At 36.0% G+C, this 18,702-nt stretch overlaps 2 protein-coding genes across 2 annotated transcripts; both read left to right on the forward strand.

The window, feature by feature from the left end:
• Positions 1 to 4,339: 4,339 nt before the first annotated feature.
• Positions 4,340 to 9,982, forward strand: UBP23 (ubiquitin-specific protease 23). Its single transcript, XM_021421104.2, has 11 exons — positions 4,340 to 4,792; positions 5,163 to 5,277; positions 5,425 to 5,535; positions 5,777 to 5,949; positions 6,143 to 6,469; positions 6,802 to 6,927; positions 7,345 to 7,977; positions 8,078 to 8,251; positions 8,338 to 8,989; positions 9,243 to 9,339; positions 9,522 to 9,982. The coding sequence occupies exons 1-11, from the start codon at positions 4,448 to 4,450 to the stop codon at positions 9,679 to 9,681; spliced, it is 2,913 nt and encodes a 970-aa protein (XP_021276779.1). The 5' UTR covers positions 4,340 to 4,447; the 3' UTR covers positions 9,682 to 9,982.
• A 2,864-nt stretch (positions 9,983 to 12,846) lies between these two features.
• On the forward strand, positions 12,847 to 16,506 carry LOC110411409 (Leucine-rich repeat protein kinase family protein). The gene is made up of 2 exons (XM_021421549.2): positions 12,847 to 13,288; positions 13,422 to 16,506. Exon 2 carries the CDS (start codon positions 13,706 to 13,708, stop codon positions 16,265 to 16,267), a length of 2,562 nt encoding a protein of 853 aa, XP_021277224.1. The 5' UTR covers positions 12,847 to 13,288; positions 13,422 to 13,705; the 3' UTR covers positions 16,268 to 16,506.
• Positions 16,507 to 18,702: the final 2,196 nt, after the last annotated feature.

The following is an 18,702-nucleotide window of genomic DNA, read 5'->3' on the forward strand; positions in this document are numbered from 1 at the left end:
AAATCTATGATGATAAGCTTGTGCCGTTGGGATAAGTATATGTGATGTAAGCCACCATTTTTACATGGAAAATTAACAATTATATCCTCCAATTCAATTTGACTTTCTACACTTCTTTAATCTATCACTCTTGTCTTCCCCTGTTTGTTCTTGATCTCAGCACACCCTGTTTTTGTGTGATTGCTTTGTTTGCGGGTCATGGACGGCACATCATGGCAGGTCGGCTTCTGCTGCAATTACTAAGAAACAACTAGGTGGCATTCCTTAATTTACTGCTTCTGTGTTCATTTTCCATGCTTCCAAGGCACTCTCCTGAAAGTTGGAAGCATCCTATAATCCCCCTCATTCTTAGGTTTGATAAACTGTGGGCCAAGAACCATCAGTTTTACCCTCTTTTTTCCTAACAATTAGAAGATTCCTTCAATTGAATTTGAACCCTTTTTTTCTTGTGGGGTGGAGGGGGTGATCATCTTTATAATTAAGTTGAACCCATATTCTTTAAGGCTTCCCCATCAAACTATATACATATGTGATCCTTTTATTAGTTAAGCATTTATAGCACATAGCTAGACTGACAGATGAAGTAAATATAGATGGCCAAGTCCTGAATTTTACATCGTGATTGATGCCAATCTTCAGTCCATGTTAAGCAACTTCAATAGCTGATGACCATCTTGTTGTCTTTTACGTTTGATTCCTGTCTGCAAATTATTGGGAAATGACAGCATAACAAACAGTAAAAAGAAATGCGTAGGAAGATTTCTATAATGATGGCGATGACATCGTCCAAGCTTCTGTCAAAAGATAATCAATTAGACTTAAGCTTACTGATATATATCATTATTACAATAGAAGCTATCTTAAGATCAAAGAGAACTTGGGGATAATTATGTTCTTTGTCTCTAGTTCTCTCCTTGGTCGTTCGTTTCCACTTTCTGCTCTGTCTGATTCCTATGTCTGCTCCTTCTTTTAGTCATTGGAAGCAACCACCAACTCACTACAAAATATTGTTACCTTACTTTTGGCTGTATTGGGAAAATTTCACAAAGGCCAAATCTTCATGCCAGTGTCCTCCGCCTGAAACTTCCCACATTGTTCTCTTCCTTTCAGTTAACTTTCTAGCACTCTTCCAAAATGGGTTCAGGAATTTTGCATCAGTAGGTACAAACTCATGTAAATTTTACCTATAAAGATACTTGGTTAGATTAATCATCGATGATAACCTTGATGTCACATCATGAATATGATGAGGAGAGAATGTGGTGGTTAGCCCACATTAACCAGGCTAAAGAATGCAGCACCCTATAGGCCAGAAGGGATATACATAGGTTGAACCTAACCCAAACATCCCATTTGCTTTCATGAGACAAAGTGGTGCAAAGACTCTGCTGAACAACCATGACCACTTTCAGATCTGCTTAACCAAATGAGAAAACTGTTTATACCAATCAAGCATCTGATATGTTGTTTTCCTGTTAACCAACTCCGTAAACATAAACCGAATTAGTTGACACATTCGATCAAATATTTATGGAAAAAAGATAAAGAAAGAAGAAGGTTAGCAACCTAGTCCAATAGAAGCATGAAGACTAGACTTGGAGGTGGGTTAGTTACAAATGTGGGGAAAGGTTCTGGTTCTGGTTCTGGTCTGGTCAAGCATGCTTGCTTTATCAAGCTATGTTCCTCATATTCTGTTACTGTAATAAAAGCAAACAGCACTACCTTTAACAAGTCAACTTGGGTTTTTCTCCTTTTTTTTTTTTCCTTTTTTTTCACTTAAAATGAAGAATAAATGCTAACAGATAGATCAACCTGACCAGAAAAAGAAAAAGTAAACAAGACACAATGTGTTGCATGCATGTTTCAGAATTCAGAGTTTATGCTGAAAGCAATAATTGTTTCAAGGGCCCAATTTTGGTCCAAGGAAAGCCAGTTGTTCACATGCCCAAGTCAGTAGTAGCCCATTCAGTGACCCGCACCTCTCAATAGGGGCCCTGTTGAGGGGTCACCTGGAGAGAAATTTTTTATAATTGGATAGCATCTCCTGTCTCAATCGGCGCTCCTCGTCCGATGTTCTTTTCCTAAATTTGCCTCACCCGTCCGATCTTTCGTTGTCAACAACAAATCTTTGTTTTACAAACCCTAAACCCTAAATTTCAATGATAAAAAACAAATAATTTATAAAAATCTTTTATTCCTACCTAATGTCTCAATTGATATATTATTTTATAAATTTACATTGCATATTTAATCTTAAACCATTACTCAAAAATCGTTTAATTTCTAAATCCTAAACTTTAAATTCTAATAACAAAATAAATAACTCAACAGTAAAAATGATATTTAAATATTTTATTTATTAATTAATATATAATTTTTTTACTTAAAGAATCATTATGAACACAAAACATTATGAAGCATGAATCCAAGGCCATGCTTAAAATTTTCACCATAAAATAATGGTATAGGTAATATGTAATTCACTTGCCAAACATTCCTTGACCAAATACATGCCAAGCATCTGTTCTTCGTTTGAGCCCAAGTGTACAGACGGGGACAGGTTCAAACCCAAATGTAGAGGTTTGGGCAGCAAGATAAAACGCTAACCTTCTGTTTGATCTGGGCTTGGGGCCCGAACAGAATCTTTTGAATCTCGATGCTTTTGAGCCCGAGAAACACGTATACTCTGATACAGCTTATCTTAACTTCTGTGCTGAAGTATTGTGTCACGTGCGGAGCACGTAGGATTGTGTGTGTTTATCGACCCACACGCGTGGATAGGGTAGAACAAACAGTTATTCGGATTAGCCTGATTTTAGATATTTAAAAATTAAATTAATTGAATTCATATTTAAGAATAACTTAAACTAAATCAAATTTTACAAATAATTGAATTAATCAAAATCGAATTAATTTAGTTAGTTCAGTTCGATTTTCGAAAATTGAATTTACAAAAAAAAAAATTGTATATATTTATTTATGTTGCTTTTTTTTTATAAATCAATACTACAAAAATATTAAAAATGATGATGAACAATTAAAATAAATAAGATAGATACTCACATAAGTAATAAATAATTAAACATATGAATAAAAATAACAACAAATAGTTTATGATTTATTTTTCACTTAAAAACTCTACTATATCTTTATTCAAATATGGTTAATTCGGTTAGAAAATTTATAATCAAAGTCAAATCAAATTATCTCAATCAAATTATTAGAAAAATTAAATTAAAAACACTAGACTCACTTCAATTTAGTTGGATTTGTATTTACACGTCCCTATGAGTAAAAGTAGCAATAAGCGGTCGGTGATTGCATTGCTCCTTTAAGAGCCAGTGATTTGTTAATACATTTCCCTTTTGCACTTCACAAAATAATACGAATTTCTTTTAAATAGTGAATTGACTTACGTACTTAATTTTAATATATAATAATAATAATAATTTTTAAAATAATTTAAATATTACTTGTTGAGTGAAAATAATAAAAAGTCTTTTTATCTAACTTTATAATGCATTGTTTTCTTTGTTATAAAACCTTTTAAATTTTACTACTACTATAAAGGATTCTCTTACTAAATAGTAAGAATTAAAATTATGAATATTTGAGGAGTGATCTATATAAGGTCTGAGAATAAGACTTCTGTTGACATATAAACATCTAACTTGTGCAACATAATACCAGTATACCTGTATAATTACAACTAACATTACCGTGATTTAGTGATTATTAATGATTATGATAAATGCGAGTTGCAGTCTGCAATCCAAGTTGAGAATGGATTTTTGGAGTTAATTTATTTATCTGATGAGATAATAACACTTAATTGATAAGATAAAATTAATACTACATCAAATAGAAAACTTGCTTCAAAAATAGTGGTATTTCAATATAATTAACACAAACACCATAAAATGGGCAGAAGTCTATGCGCTGTGAATACAGTCTGGCCGTCCATTACCCCCAAAAGTGGGCCCACCTCGCTCCTACCACAAACCACAAATAGCCACGTGTACAATTTTTGTAAGGTTCAGACCAACCGATCCCGAACTCCACACAACACGGCAAATTTTGGAACATCCTATGAAACATATTTACCTTGTCGTGTCGGCTTGCCATTGGCTTTAAGGACAGAGTTTCGCGATCCATTGGCCATGGTTAAATTTAACGCGTTACCCTTTAGAAATAATCAGGTGCATCGTATCCCAACCTATTTAAATCAATATCCAATTAAAAAATTTAATAATTTTTTATTCTAGAGTCTTTGCAGTAGGGTTTAATAGTGAGCTTCCCCTCTCTTTTTCTCTTCCTCTTGAGCAGAAGCCGAAAAAGCTCTCTGCTTTTTTTTTTTTTTTTTGCTTTTTTCTTCAACCGAAAACCTTCTCTCCAAATTTAGAAATTAAAAGGTACGGAATCTTTTACCTGATTTTTGTTTTGAGTAATGGAATCAAGAACGATAAGTAGCTCAGAATTGACCACGAAAACAGAGAAAGAAGAACGTTCTGATCTTGGAAAGGGGACACAGGGTTCTACTTCTTCTAGTGGCGGTCAGCTCTTTAAAGGAAAGATTGAGTTCCATCCAGCAAGGAAGCCCTTCAATGGGTTTAAAAGTTGCGCCGGTGGGGATTTTAGAATCGAGACGCTAAACCCTGGGCCGGATCCGAAGCGGTCGACCGGGGTGGGGTCTGGTCAAGCGGGTGTTGCAGGAAGGAAGCCTGATGGGTCGGATATGTGGGAGAATGGGTTGGATCCAGTTCTCAGTTTGAGGATTACTTTTCGTAAAATAGTAAGCTTTTTCTTTTGATGCTTTAGTTGTTAATTGATGGGTTCCTCTCCATCTGTCTCCTTTCTCTCAAATTATTTGTTAGGTTTAGTTTTAGCTTAGTGGTGTTTACTATTTACTTCATATTACGAATTTATGTGAAATTCTATTCTTTTTCTGCGCGTGTTTTAAGTTTCTTAATTTGTCATGGATGTTTTTCATGAATGGTTAAATTGGGTTACTTCATTGAGTTTGCTTTTATACATATTTTGTTTTCATGGAGTCCTTTGTCAAAAGCGGTTTTGGGAGATTTCTGTGGCTTTTTCTCTTCGTCAAAGTATTTGGTTGTTTCCAATAGGTGGATTTTACAATTAGCCACTTGAATAATTTACAGGGTGCTGGTTTGGAGAATCTTGGAAACACTTGTTTTCTAAATTCGGTATTGCAATGCCTGACATACACAGAGCCTTTAGCAGCTTACCTACAAAGTGGCAAGCATCAAAATTCTTGTGAGTGAAACTATGGTCTCTTCTCTATTCTGCTTTTTCTATGTGTTTCAATGTATGTTATGCTTTGGCTATACGTGCAAGGCTAGCTTTACATGTTATGTTTTTATTTTTCATCTCTGATGTCCATGTTTTGATTCGTTTGTGAAGGCCGTATTGCTGGATTTTGTGCCTTGTGTGCTATCCAGAAACATGTTAGCCGTGCTCTTCAATCAACTGGGAGAATATTGGCTCCAAACGATCTGGTCTCAAACCTACGATGTATCCTTTTTGTGCATCATGCATGAGATATTACCTTATTAATCCTTAGCCAATGGAGATTACTCTAGGCGCTTCTGTTGGCTATAAGTTCCTGAAATTCATTTGAGGGACTTATTATATTACAGCCACCAATTAAACCTCAATTAATATTAAAATTGGTAGCTAATTAATGACTTTCCCCTGATTAAGGCATTCTGCTGTTTAGCTTGGTAGACCTTGTTATTCTTGACCTCATGCTTAGGCATATCTCGGAACTTCCGCAATTCTCGACAGGAGGATGCACATGAGTACATGGTACACCTGCTGGAATCCATGCACAAGTGCTGCTTACCTTCAGGAGTACCAAGTGAATCTCCTAGTGCTTATGAGAAGAGTTTGGTGCACAAGATCTTTGGTGGTCGCCTTCGTAGTCAGGTAAAATTTTTCTTGCTGGATTATGATATGGCCAAATTTAAACAGTTTTTGCTAGATTTTGACAGCTTCTATATGTGTTGCAATTAAGCAAGGAAAGTTAATGCACTTACTATATATGTTCAAGTTGCTGATTAAGCTTCTTTTAAATTGATGCTTCTTTACATTATTCAATGGTTTCTTGTTACATCTTCAGGTGAAATGCATGCAGTGTTCTTACTGCTCCAATACATTTGATCCCTTTCTAGATTTAAGTCTTGAAATAGCTAAGGCTGATTCCTTGCTTAAAGCACTTAAAAACTTCACTGCTGCGGAGCTTTTGGATGGAGGGGAGAAGCAGTATCAATGCCAACGCTGCAAGCATAAAGTTAGGGCCATGAAACAGCTCACAGTTTACAAGGCACCTCATGTACTCACCATCCATCTAAAGAGATTTCGTGCACATGATTTTGGCCAAAAGATTGACCGGAAAGTTGAATTTGGTCCAACCTTAGACATGAAGCCTTTTGTCAGTGGTCCCAATGTGAGTGAACTTCTGTTGCACACTGTAACTTATCTCAAGTCAGTGAGTTTGTAGGTTATCTAAGCCATTTGGTGAGAGACAAATAAAGTAGTGTCCAAAGAGTAATGCAATGTCAAATAAGTGTCTTTTCTCTTATGACTTTTCAGGGGCAGTGATCTTAGGAAGAAGTTTACTGTTCATTTGATATTTATTTTGTTAGAGTTTTGCATCCTGACTGTGATGTGTGATGCTTTCTGCTGTGGGGAAACTATGCTTGTAATATATCTTGCCAATTACTTTGACATCATGCTTTATATAACTAATTGAAATGTTAAGTTTATTGGACTTGGCAGGAAGGAGATTTGAAGTACACTCTTTATGGCGTTCTGGTTCATTGTGGATGGAGCACTCATTCTGGCCACTACTACTGTTTTGTTCGCACATCTAGTGGCATGTGGTACTCCCTTGATGACAAAAGGGTACTTGAAACTACTTTGTCCTTAGATTTTTTCTAGCTAGTAGAATTCTAGTAGAGTGGATCAGTGAGAGGATATTATTCCCTACTTACTAGGAAGAGCCTCCTTCTCTTTCTTCAATTTCCACAAATAAAGGGGAAAGGATCAAGGTGCTGAACCTATATTGTTGTCTTTGAAAAATGTGGCTTATCCTACTATTTTCGCAATCCATGAGAGATGTTCATTATTGGAAATTGAGGACTACTTTATATATTGATAAGTATATTTATTCCATCACATGTAATGGAATGAAGAGAGATTAAAGGTGGGGATAGGAACTGTCTCCTTTTCTTATTTAGTTATTGGAGAGATCCTTACTGGATGCATTATTATGGATCTCAGAATGAACCTTCTAATGTGTTTCCAAACATAATGCAACAGGTTGTCCAGGTCAGTGAGAGGACTGTTTTGGAGCAGAAGGCGTACATGTTATTTTATGTTCGTGACAGAAGAAATATTGCTCCAAGGAAACCTGTTGATAATCTTCAGAGAGATAACTCAAAGGCAAATGTGAATGGAAAGTCTGTGTTTAATCAAAATCTTAAGGAAGAGATGCAAACTGGTTCAGTTGAGAATAAGTTATGTGCTTCAGGCACTTCTGCTGTTATGAATAAAAAGGGTAATGTTAATGGTGGCTTATCAAAGGAGACAAGCATGAAGCAAGTGCCATCTCAGCAAAACAATGTGCACCTAATGGCAGAGAGCTCAGTGCGTAAAAAGGAGTCCATTTTTCCCTCTTCCAATGTGCCATTATTGAAGGATCCGTCACAAGCAACTGTTTCAAACCCTATTCATGGTGAAAATTTGCTCCTATCAGCGCATTCTGTAGTTGACAATGTTGACAGTTCTAATATTGAAAATTCAACTGTTATTATTGGTGCCAAAGATAGTGACTGCAATGAGAGGGGAAATTCTAAAAGAGATTTTGGAGTCCCACTGACCATATCACCCAACGGTGGTGGTCTCCAGAACTTAGCCGCTGATAAGCTTGCGACTAAAGAGACCTTGCAGAAGGTAAATGCATGTTTCATTCCCTACACAAGTTTCTGTCTCCTTTCCTACATGGGCGGCATATGCACCTGTTTTTAATTTGTAAATTGTTTTATGCCTCCAGATTAATCATTCTTCAAACATTGAGGTTTCAAGTACAGTTCAACTAGAAGATTGTGTTAATAAAGCAGTGAAGAAAGCTTCTGGTGAAGCTCCATCTATGAGTACTACTGATGAGACATCTAAGAATGTTGACCCCATTAGACCTCAAAATAAGCCAAACTGTCAGAGTAGTCAGGTGATTGTATTTATCATATTCCATATCTAACACTAGTAATAATATTTATACATTGGATTTTGATTTTATTCCCATTTCATTTACAGGTTGGAGATGCTTCCAACAACAGTACCAGTGATAAGTCACTGAACAAGAAGGGAGATGATGGTAGACAAAATATTATTTTTGAATCCCCGTTGAGCATGCCAAAAGGATGTTTAAAGACTGAAGCTCCTGATTATGCATCCTGTAGAAAATCGAAGAAGAAATATCTGAAGCTTCGGCGTAAAAATATGCATATTGGCCTAAGATTTAAAATTTTCAGGTCATCCCTACACATTAGCAGCAAGAAGAAACATAAAAGGAGCAAGAAACGCACATTGAATGCTTACGTTCTTGGTAAAACAATTTTGACGGATGAGGATTTGCTTCCTGAAGATCTGGGGCCATCTACATCTGGGAAATCCAGCACAATCACTTTAGGTTCGATTTATCATGGGAGGAAAAAGGCAGCCAATGATATTGATCTGAAAAATGTTAGCAATTATGCCAGTTCCTTGATCAATACGATAGATGGAGAATTTAACGAGAGGATTTATCAGAATGGTACTGTTCTTGCAACTGATCAACAGGTAGAAAGGAGTTATGGCTCAGTCTCAGAAGCAAACCGGCATAACTCAAGGGAAACTGATTCTTCGAAAGATAGCAAAATGGATGCGTCTCCGCATGTGCTTACCCGAAGTCTGGGGGTGACAACTGGTGCGTACTTATCTAAAATATCTATTCCAGCTCCTATTTTGCCTTATGCTTTTGAAATTCATTTGTATCACACGTGCATCATCTGAATTTAAACCTTTTATGCTCTCTTTCCTTTGTTTCATGCTTTTGAAATTCATTTGTTTCATTTTGCATTTCTTTTGGAACTCATTTGTTTTGCATCATCTGCATTCCTGCTGTCATTATTTTTCTCTGACTAGCTGAGCTATTGTTTGGCCTGTTTTGCTCAATGCAGTTGCAAGATGGGATGAAGTGGATATTGACTCACCCTCTCAGACCATAGAAGCAAGTGGTCGGGAAAGTGTCAAAATCGGTTATGTTCTGGATGAATGGTGAGTAAAGAAAGATGCATTCTTTCTTTATCCTCCTTTGGTCGCGATATCATCTTTAGCTGCCCATGTTGCCAATATTTGGAGCAGAACAGACTTTTGATTTCCTCATAGAATGTATGTGAATAGCTTTGCCTGGTTTAAAGGTTTTAATCTCATAATGCCCTGCTTTTTAATTTTTACAGGGATGAAGAATATGACCGGGGTAAGAGGAAGAAGATAAGGCACAATAAGCAGGACTTTGGAGGTCCAAATCTTTTCCAACAAGTTGCCACCAAGAAAACACAGGTAAAGAAGGCTAAGTTTGACCATCTTAGCTCTGGAAACCGACCATTAAGGATATGAAGTGATATCCATCTCACTTTGGAGCAATTTTGACCTGTCTGCCTGCAGTTATATTCTATGTAGTAATTGTAACCAGGAGAGTGTTTAAAGTGGAGAAAGCAAAAAAAAAAAAAAGAAATCATCCCAAAAATTCTGATTTTTTTTTAATTTTTTGATCTTTTGTCCTTTCTGAAATTTCTTCATTTGGGAAAGAGAGACATGTATCAATGTATTAACCTGGTGACCATGGTAGCAATAATGAACTTGTGGTGCCACTTAGTAATCAATATATAAAGAATTCTTTTTTCTTTTTTCTCTTTCATTTATAACCCCATTTGAATATGGGAGAAATCCCAAATGTCTAGCAAAGGTAAAAATGAAAATGCTACTTATAATTTTAAGATTAGTTTTCTTAAAAGCTACAAAAAGATAACACTGTGCATGCCTCTAATTTACATTTTTTAAGACATAACTATCAAGTTATTTGTGTTCCATGTATTATCTGTTTGGGTAATTCATATTTCGTGTATTTATCTGTCGGGTTAATTGTGTTTTGTATATTTTTCGAAAAAGAAAAGAAATAAAAATTTACTTTCTATATATATATATATCACTGCTGGGGGTTTACTCAGGCTTTGATTCCCTGTTCAAGTGGCCCAATTGTTCGGTCCATGCCAGTTTAATTCGTCAACTGAAATGACTGTTCAATAATTTTTATGTGAGATGTAATATTTGATTATAATTATAATCATTATTTATACATAGTTTTGTCATTAAAAAAATATTAATAGATCTGCATTATTCACTCACCAATATAATATGCCTCACAATCCTAAAAATTGGTAAAAGAAAGTTAGTCATTTCCTTTGAGTGTTAGTAATGATTAATTATTATTATTATTATTATTATAAGTAGTAGTATTATCATTATCACACGTTCTTATTCTTTGACATGATTGTTACAAGACCCTTGCTCCATTCATACTTGGAAATTTGTGTTGAAATCTTAGGTGGCAATAATCATACATCCTCCACCACCCTCTTTACCCTTTTTCCAATTTTTTTTTTTTGTAATTTTGCATCATTTCATCGTCAAATTTCAGATTATTTCATTAACAAGAAAGAAAAAAACAGACCCAATTTGAACATAAAATAAAATTAAACAATGGGAAATGGATAACAACTAAATATATCTTTATTTTTACCAAATTTAATACATACTGTTAATATATTAAATATAAATTTTAATAATATTATTTTTCATCATTTATTAACTAAAAAGATATATAAAAATAAAATCGTGCACGAAACGTTGTTGATATCAGTCAAGCAATTAATTATAATGTTAAAGGGGAAAGCATATTATAAAATTTTCATCCATTACTGTCTGATTCTATTGCCAATGGGAAAGTAATATTATACTTGTTTTTAAAGTTTTTGAGTTGAATTCTCACATTTGATTGTCCTAAAAAGTTTCATACCATGATTTATATTTTAGTAGGAGGAGGAGAAAAAAAAAAAACAAAAGCATTATATGTTTATTTGGAGGAACATGGTTTGAAGAATAAGCTTGCTGGCATGAGCATGTCACAGGGGGAAAACATTAATGTATGGGTTTATACAATTAATAAATGGTCGGTTGATTTCTTTTTACTCATCTTCCCTCAATCAATGCAAATCATTAAGATTTCTTCTTCCTCCCCCACTTCTCTCCCTTTTTTATCTTTCATGTCGGATCTTGGCATGCTCAACCCTCTTTCTCTTTTCTCTCTCTCCACAAGAGATCTCATACGGTCCATTTTCACATAATGCTTTAACAAATTTTTAAATAACTTTTTATTTTTTATTACATTAATAAAATTTTTATATATTTTTTAGAACAAGTATACCGATTCAGTATTTGATATTAATTTAAACGTTACTTATTATTTTTATATACATATATTATTAATGTGACATTAACATAAAAAATAAAAATAACCCATAATTATATTATCGTACTCACATAAACTTTATTTCTATACATGAACATGTTGCAGTAGAAGAAGATGATGATTGTGATTATAATGCTAGTAGGCATCATGTTGCATCCACAAGCACTCAAAAGTGTACATAAGCAAGTTGTTGGGTCAAAAAATCAACTCAATGATCAAACCCATATTGGAAATAATGAGGTGAACTTAGACTCAAAATATTTAATCTTTTGGTAAAGGTTGATTTAGGGTCTTTGATAAGACAAATGTGGTCTTGTTTTATTAGTCAGATGGCCCACTTTGTATATGGCCTAGATTATTCATTCCAGGGTGAAATATACAATTAAGTTTGGTCCCATTTGTTATGTTCTTTTTTTAAAAATTATTTTATCTAAATTAAAAATAATTTTCAATTAAATCAATTCACTTTTATAAATTTAACATCTTTTGCATACTTATTTGATATGAAATTTCGTAATTTTCTCTCTACTTAAATCCTTCATTACGAGTTCAATCACTTTACTTATTTCACTTATTTAAACATTTTTTGCAATATGAGAATTGAATTGAGTTAATTTTGATATTATTTCTTGAAAAATTAACTTCTTGAGATATATAGTACTCGCGTTGATAAGTTTGAGACCTTCTCTCGAAGTCTCTATAAAACTAATAATCACTTAATTGACACTTACCATGTAAGAAACTCTAAGTCTAACAAAACTTATTATTATTATTATTTAAAAAGGTTAAAGGTCAACAAATCCAACTGGCAACTGCCCACTATTTCTCTTAGGTTGCATTGAATCTATGAGTTTATCTTTGATGGTACCTAAATCTGCCCTTTCTCTTTTTACTTGGATTACAGAAATAATGAAAAGAAAAGGGCTCATTAATGGAGCAAATTAAACAAAAATATGTTACAAAAATAAAATAAGGGTCTATAAACACGCTGATCACAGTTACTGTTATTTACTGTTGAATTTCCCCATGAATGTGGCATAATGCATGGCTGATCACAATCAAACTACTGCAGAAGTTGACCAGGAGAAAAAAGAGAGAATACAATCCATTGGTCCGGGTAAATGTAGTGTAACAGTTTTGTTACTTTGTGAAGATGGAAATTTACCCAAAGAAAGCCATTGATGTTTTCCATTTTCAGTAAACAAGAAAGGGGAAGAAGCCTAAGAAGGAGTGGATCAGTTGGAAAAGAAACCAAAACTTGTCAATCAGGGAAGAAGAAAAGAAAAAAGGAAAGACATATGAAAAGATGATCAACACTCAATGAAGAATCATTGAATACCCACCAACAATCACTGATAAATTCACCAACCTAAATTTATATTTTATAATATAAATTGTATTAAATTCTGCTTTCATTTATGAAGCTCAATATCTGACAGTTCCAAACTGGCTTCTTGCCTTCCCAATATACCCTTGTCTCTGCTTCTCTCTCTCACTCTCTCCTTTCAAAATTACCTTGACACATATTGAGTTGTGATATTATCTTCAGGGCAAAACAAAAAAAAAAAATACTGCTAAGTAAGATTATGCTTGGAGAAGGAATGGAGCTGCTTATGCTCTGCACAGAGACAAAAGTGCTTCACTTGGGTTGCTGTTTGTTTTGTTGGCTCTGATAGACTTGCAAAGCCAGACAAGGTAAGCTCACATTCTCTCTCGAAACACCCCAAGCTTCATAATACTCGCAAAACAATTTCTTTTGTTTTTTTTTTTTTCTAAAGTTACCATTCATTCTTCCAAGAGTACTATTCATTTTGTTGGTTTCTTACAGGCACTATTTTTGGATTTTCTGGCCATCACGAGAGCTCCTATAATCACCTTGTATTTGAAACCCAGAAAACCGCTCAAAAGTTGTACTTGTTGGCGGTATTGGCTTTTAATGGACTGTGCACAACTTGGAAAAGTGTTGTCTTGGGTTGACTCAGAACTAGTTATATTATGGTGCGGGTGTTTTGAAGTTTAGAAGAGATAAGAGGGTTGAGGTGGTTGAAGGTGTTGCCTTTCAGTGTCTTTCTTCTTTCTTGTTGTCTCAAAGTTTTGACCTTTTTGGCTCAAATGGATTTTGGTTTCTTTGGTTCTGTACTAATTCTATCACTCTTCTTCAAGCATTTTACTTGTCAACTACCCAATACGGATGAGTTCTATGTCTCTGACTTCTTGAAGAAGATGGGCTCAAACTCTTCCTTGTCCTACAACTTCTCTGCTTCTGTTTGTTCATGGGAAGGGGTGCACTGTGACACCAAGATGGAGAATGTTATTGGCTTAAAGGCTTCAGGTTTAAGCCTCTCTGGTTTGATTCCTGATACCACCATCGGAAAGCTAACTCAGCTTCAGTCTTTGGATCTTAGCAATAACAATATCACCGCTTTGCCTTCAGATTTGTGGAGTTTAGGCTCAGTTAAGAGTCTTAATCTCTCCTCCAACAGGATTTCAGGGTCTCTCCCTAACAATATTGGCAACTTTGGTCTGATTGAAGTTATTGATCTTTCTGGCAATAATTTCTCTGGGGAAATTCCAACGGCTATAAGCTCCTTAGCTAATTTGCAGGTTCTTAAGCTTAATGGAAATGGATTTCAATGGAGCATTCCGACAGGAATTCTGCTTTGCCAGTCTTTGGTTTTGCTCGATCTCTCTTCAAATCGTTTAAATGGTTCCTTGCCAGATGGTTTTGGTGCAGCATTTCCTGAGCTGAGAACGTTAAACCTTGCCAGAAATGAGATTTATGGCCGAGACACGGATTTTGCGGAAATGAAGTCTCTTACAAGCCTTAACATTTCCGGGAATTTGTTTAAGGGTTCAGTTATGGGTGTGTTTCAAGGGCAGCTGGAGGTGATAGACCTCAGCAAGAACCAGTTTCAAGGTCACATTTCTCAGGTACAATTCAATTCTACTTACAAGTGGTCTCATTTGGTTTATCTAGACTTGTCTGAAAATCAGTTTAGTGGAGAAATTTTTCAAAATTTGAGTCAAGCTCAGAATCTTAGGCATCTAAATCTTGCAGACAATAGATTTGTTAGACAGAAATTCCCAAGAATTGAAATGCTTCTGGGTTTGAAGTATCTCAATTTGTCTGAAACCAGCCTCATTGGTCATATTCCTGGGGAAATTTCACAACTGAGTAATTTACATACACTTGATATTTCATCAAACCATCTTACCGGCCAAATTCCATCACTGGCTAACAAAAGCCTCAAAGTATTTGATGTTTCACACAACAATTTGAGTGGAGAAATTCCTATTTCTATCTTGGAAAAACTCCCATGGATGGACAGATACAACTTCTCTTACAACAACTTAACCCTTTGTGCTTCACGGTTCTCCCCTGAGACCTTCAAAACCGCCTTTTATGGGTCACTAAACAGCTGTCCAATTGCTGCAAATCCCGTCCTTTTCAAAAGAAGAGACAACAGACACAAGGGGTTTAAGCTTGCCTTAGCTTTAACCTTCTCCATGGTCTGCTTGCTTGCTGGGTTGCTATTCCTAGCCTTTGGTTGCAGAAGGAAGTCCAGGACATGGGTAGTTAAACAACCCTCGTACAAGGAGGAACAGAATATTTCTGGTCCCTTTTCCTTCCAAACTGATTCAACCACATGGGTGGCTGATGTTAAGCAGGCAACATCAGTCCAGGTAGTCATATTTGAGAAACCACTACTGAACATCACGTTTGCAGACCTCTTGTCTGCAACTTCAAATTTTGATCGAGGCACTCTACTAGCGGAAGGAAAATTTGGGCCAGTTTATAGAGGATTTCTTCCTGGTGGAATTCATGTAGCTGTTAAAGTTTTGGTTCATGGATCAACGTTGACAGACCAAGAAGCTGCAAGAGAGCTCCAGTATCTTGGTCGAATCAAGCACCCCAATCTTGTTCCATTAACCGGATATTGCTTGGCTGGGGATCAAAGGATTGCTATTTATGATTACATGGAGAACGGGAACTTGCAGAATTTGCTACATGACTTGCCACTTGGTGTTCAGGCTATAGAAGACTGGAGCACAGATACCTGGGAAGAAGACAACGGTGGGATACAAAATGTGGGCTCTGAAGGGTTATTGACAACCTGGGCATTTCGACACAAAATAGCCCTTGGCACTGCACGAGCTTTGGCATTTCTTCATCATGGCTGCTCACCTCCAATAATTCACAGAGATGTTAAAGCTAGTAGTGTTTATCTTGACTTAAATTTGGAGCCAAGACTATCTGATTTTGGATTGGCCAAGATTTTTGGAACTGGTCTTGAGGATGAAATTGCCCGTGGATTACCTGGATATGTGCCACCAGAGTTTTCTCAGCCTGAATGTGATGCCCAAACACCAAAATCTGATGTATATTGCTTTGGTGTTGTTTTGTTTGAGCTAATCACCGGGAAAAAGCCAATTGGAGATGATTATACAGAGGAGCAAGAAGCAAATTTAGTGAGTTGGATTAGAGGATTGGTGAGAAGGAACCAAGGATCAAGAGCTATTGATCCTAAAATTCGTGATACAGGGCCAGATTACCAAATGGAGGAGGCCCTCAAGATTGGATATCTGTGCACAGCTGATCTTCCTACCAAGCGGCCAAGTATGCAACAGATTGTTGGCCTTCTCAAAGATATCGAACCAAGAGCTTCTCAATGAAAACCAATGAATATAAGTTGTCCTCGTTTCTTTTTCACTAAATTTGTTCTTTTTTGACCATGAGTTTTTCCTTATGCCACCACGGGAGGGGATGTACAGTAATCGTTATGTCTTGGACTCTGTTGATAGCTTTCTATTCACCTGTCCATTGTCTGCATCATAGTTTAATCTACAATGTTATATACACGAGTTGGATCCTTGAAACTTGAAGATAGAATTCGGCTTTCAAGTTTTTCTTATCCTCGATAGCACTCTTATTGCTTTTATCATTTATACAAATAAAATCAATCTGAAACCTGTGTTATTAGACCAGTAAAGTAATGGAGTCTTGACTTATGTTTCTTTGTTCCTCCAATTGCGAAGCTTTGAATGCTTTGCTCAGGCAGCTCTGCTTGTGGTCTCCCTAGAGACAGATGCTTATGCCTTGTATGATAAGCAAACCCTGTATGTTACAGCATCTACATGCATTCTTCTGAGGATATTTTTCTTCTGCAGTTATTTTAATCTGGTGTGGATCTGGAGGTAGTTGGGAGCACCTCAAGAGTTAATAGTTGGTCGTGGACCACTGCTTCAACCATTAATGAAGAAATGGTGTGCGGCTACATGAAGCAAAGAAATCGTGACTTGTGCTTGTCAAAATTCAAACTGGTTCTTATAAATAAATCCTTCATTAGAAAATTTATTGCTCATATAGTCATATTAAGGACTAAAATATCTGTTATACATTGCAAAACAAAGATGGCAATGATGGAGAGAGGTTCCTACCACAATTTATAAGACATGTACGCCTGAACAGCTAAAAATTTAAAGATCAGATGCCAGCTCATGAACATTTTCCCATGCTTGAGAGTTTCCTACCACACTAGATACGATCATGGACCATGTTTTGCTCTTTATATTAACATCCCAGTGTCATATGCTAGAGCATTTTCAAAATAGGTAGCTTAGTTGGTTTGGTTGAGGAGCACCTTTATGACTTTGACTTTCAGCATGTGAAGGATGGAAAAGGAAACCACTCCTGTTTTTCCAGGAAAAACCATTACTTACACTGGCAGTATAGACGTTAAAAAGTAGAAATCAGGATTCAGAAAAGGCTGCATTGTTATAAAATTCAGCAAGTATCCACCCAAAGTGGAGAACTGGAGATAGCAAGTTTCTGCCAATGCACTTTTGCCATGTGTTAGAAACTTACCCTTCATAAGGAACAGAATAAGCATAGTTTTGAGCTTTGACATCATGGGTTGGTGTAGAAAAAGCTGCCTTTCCATTTTGCCTGCAGAATTTCCACACCCGCTTGGGAGTCCTAGCATCATAAAGAAATTGGTATATGATCATTTAAATCTGTTGAAATAGATGGTTTTGACTCCAAAATTTATGCATCACTTGGTGGGTGTAATGATTATCAACAAAAATTCATCATGATCAGTAGATCATGTGTGCCGAAAGGTTTCTGCTTGTTCCCAAACTCTTATTATTACCTGAAATAACAATCACTGAGACTGCAACTACATCTTTAGACTATTCTATCCTGCAATGTTTGAGTTTAACACATTTTCAAGAATGACTGTCATTCACCTTTTGAAATACAAAGCTATTTTAGTTTGATTCTCGTACTTCAGCTGTTTCCTTGTCAGATTAGGAAACTAATCTTGCCTGGCAGTATCTCCCATTGGAGGGAGCAAATTCCCAGTTTCCATGACTCAAAACTTGGCCTTTTCAGCTATCCCTTGACCTTTGCAAATCCGTGAATTTACAGTGGTAAAAGGAAAATAATATCTATGGGGTTGGCATGGGGTGAAGTATGCCAACCTTCTCAAGAAGAAGGTGGTCCAGGGGGCAGAGTAGATTTGATACTGTTTCGAACAGATGAGGGTACAAATTCCCAGTGGGGCTTATTTTTATTGGTCTCATATCTCTAAGTTTGTATTGAATTAGGGAAATAGAGTAGAGGAATTTAAGAAGTGGTCCAGGAATAAAAAGTTCATCAAAAGTTTGGCATGAACTACTAGTGTTGTTTCCTTTAATGTATCTCTTGGGCTTCCCTGGGCAAAATTTATTCACGGTTTGTTTCCTAGCAGCCACAGACCCGATAGTTGTTCCCTAAATTTTCTGATGACACTCAAAACTATAAAGCCATGAAAGTGAAGGGATGAGTGATATCCTTCTCTTACCAACAGCTTTCCCATGTCTATACCCTTTCAGAAATAACTTTAAACCCAAGAATATGCTGTGTATTCCGTTGCATATAAACTTGACAATGTACTTGCAGAACAGAAGGGATGCCTATTTCTTTCCTCAGCACAGTGATTCTTGCAACAGGCTGCTCATATCTTTGCTTGGAAAAGAATGTTATCCTTTGCGGGCTAAAAATGGCTGCAGCTTTTTCCACAACTGTTATTCCTTAGCTAGCAGCCTCACTCCACGGCAGCTTATGA

Source organism: Theobroma umbraticum, unplaced genomic scaffold, assembly GCF_002168275.2.
Source record: "Theobroma umbraticum cultivar Fairchild unplaced genomic scaffold, ASM216827v3 scaffold_56.0, whole genome shotgun sequence".
In the NCBI taxonomy this organism is placed as follows: Eukaryota; Viridiplantae; Streptophyta; class Magnoliopsida; order Malvales; family Malvaceae; genus Theobroma; species Theobroma umbraticum.

Coding starts and splice junctions, on each gene's coding strand:
- UBP23 (XM_021421104.2), top strand. CDS start 4,448: ATGGAATCAAGAACGATAAGTAGCTCAGAATTGACCACGAAAACAGAG. Junction 6,928..7,344: donor ACTCCCTTGATGACAAAAGG/GTACTTGAAACT, acceptor ATAATGCAACAG/GTTGTCCAGGTCAGTGAGAG. Junction 9,340..9,521: donor GGTTATGTTCTGGATGAATG/GTGAGTAAAGAA, acceptor TAATTTTTACAG/GGATGAAGAATATGACCGGG.
- LOC110411409 (XM_021421549.2), top strand. CDS start 13,706: ATGGATTTTGGTTTCTTTGGTTCTGTACTAATTCTATCACTCTTCTTC.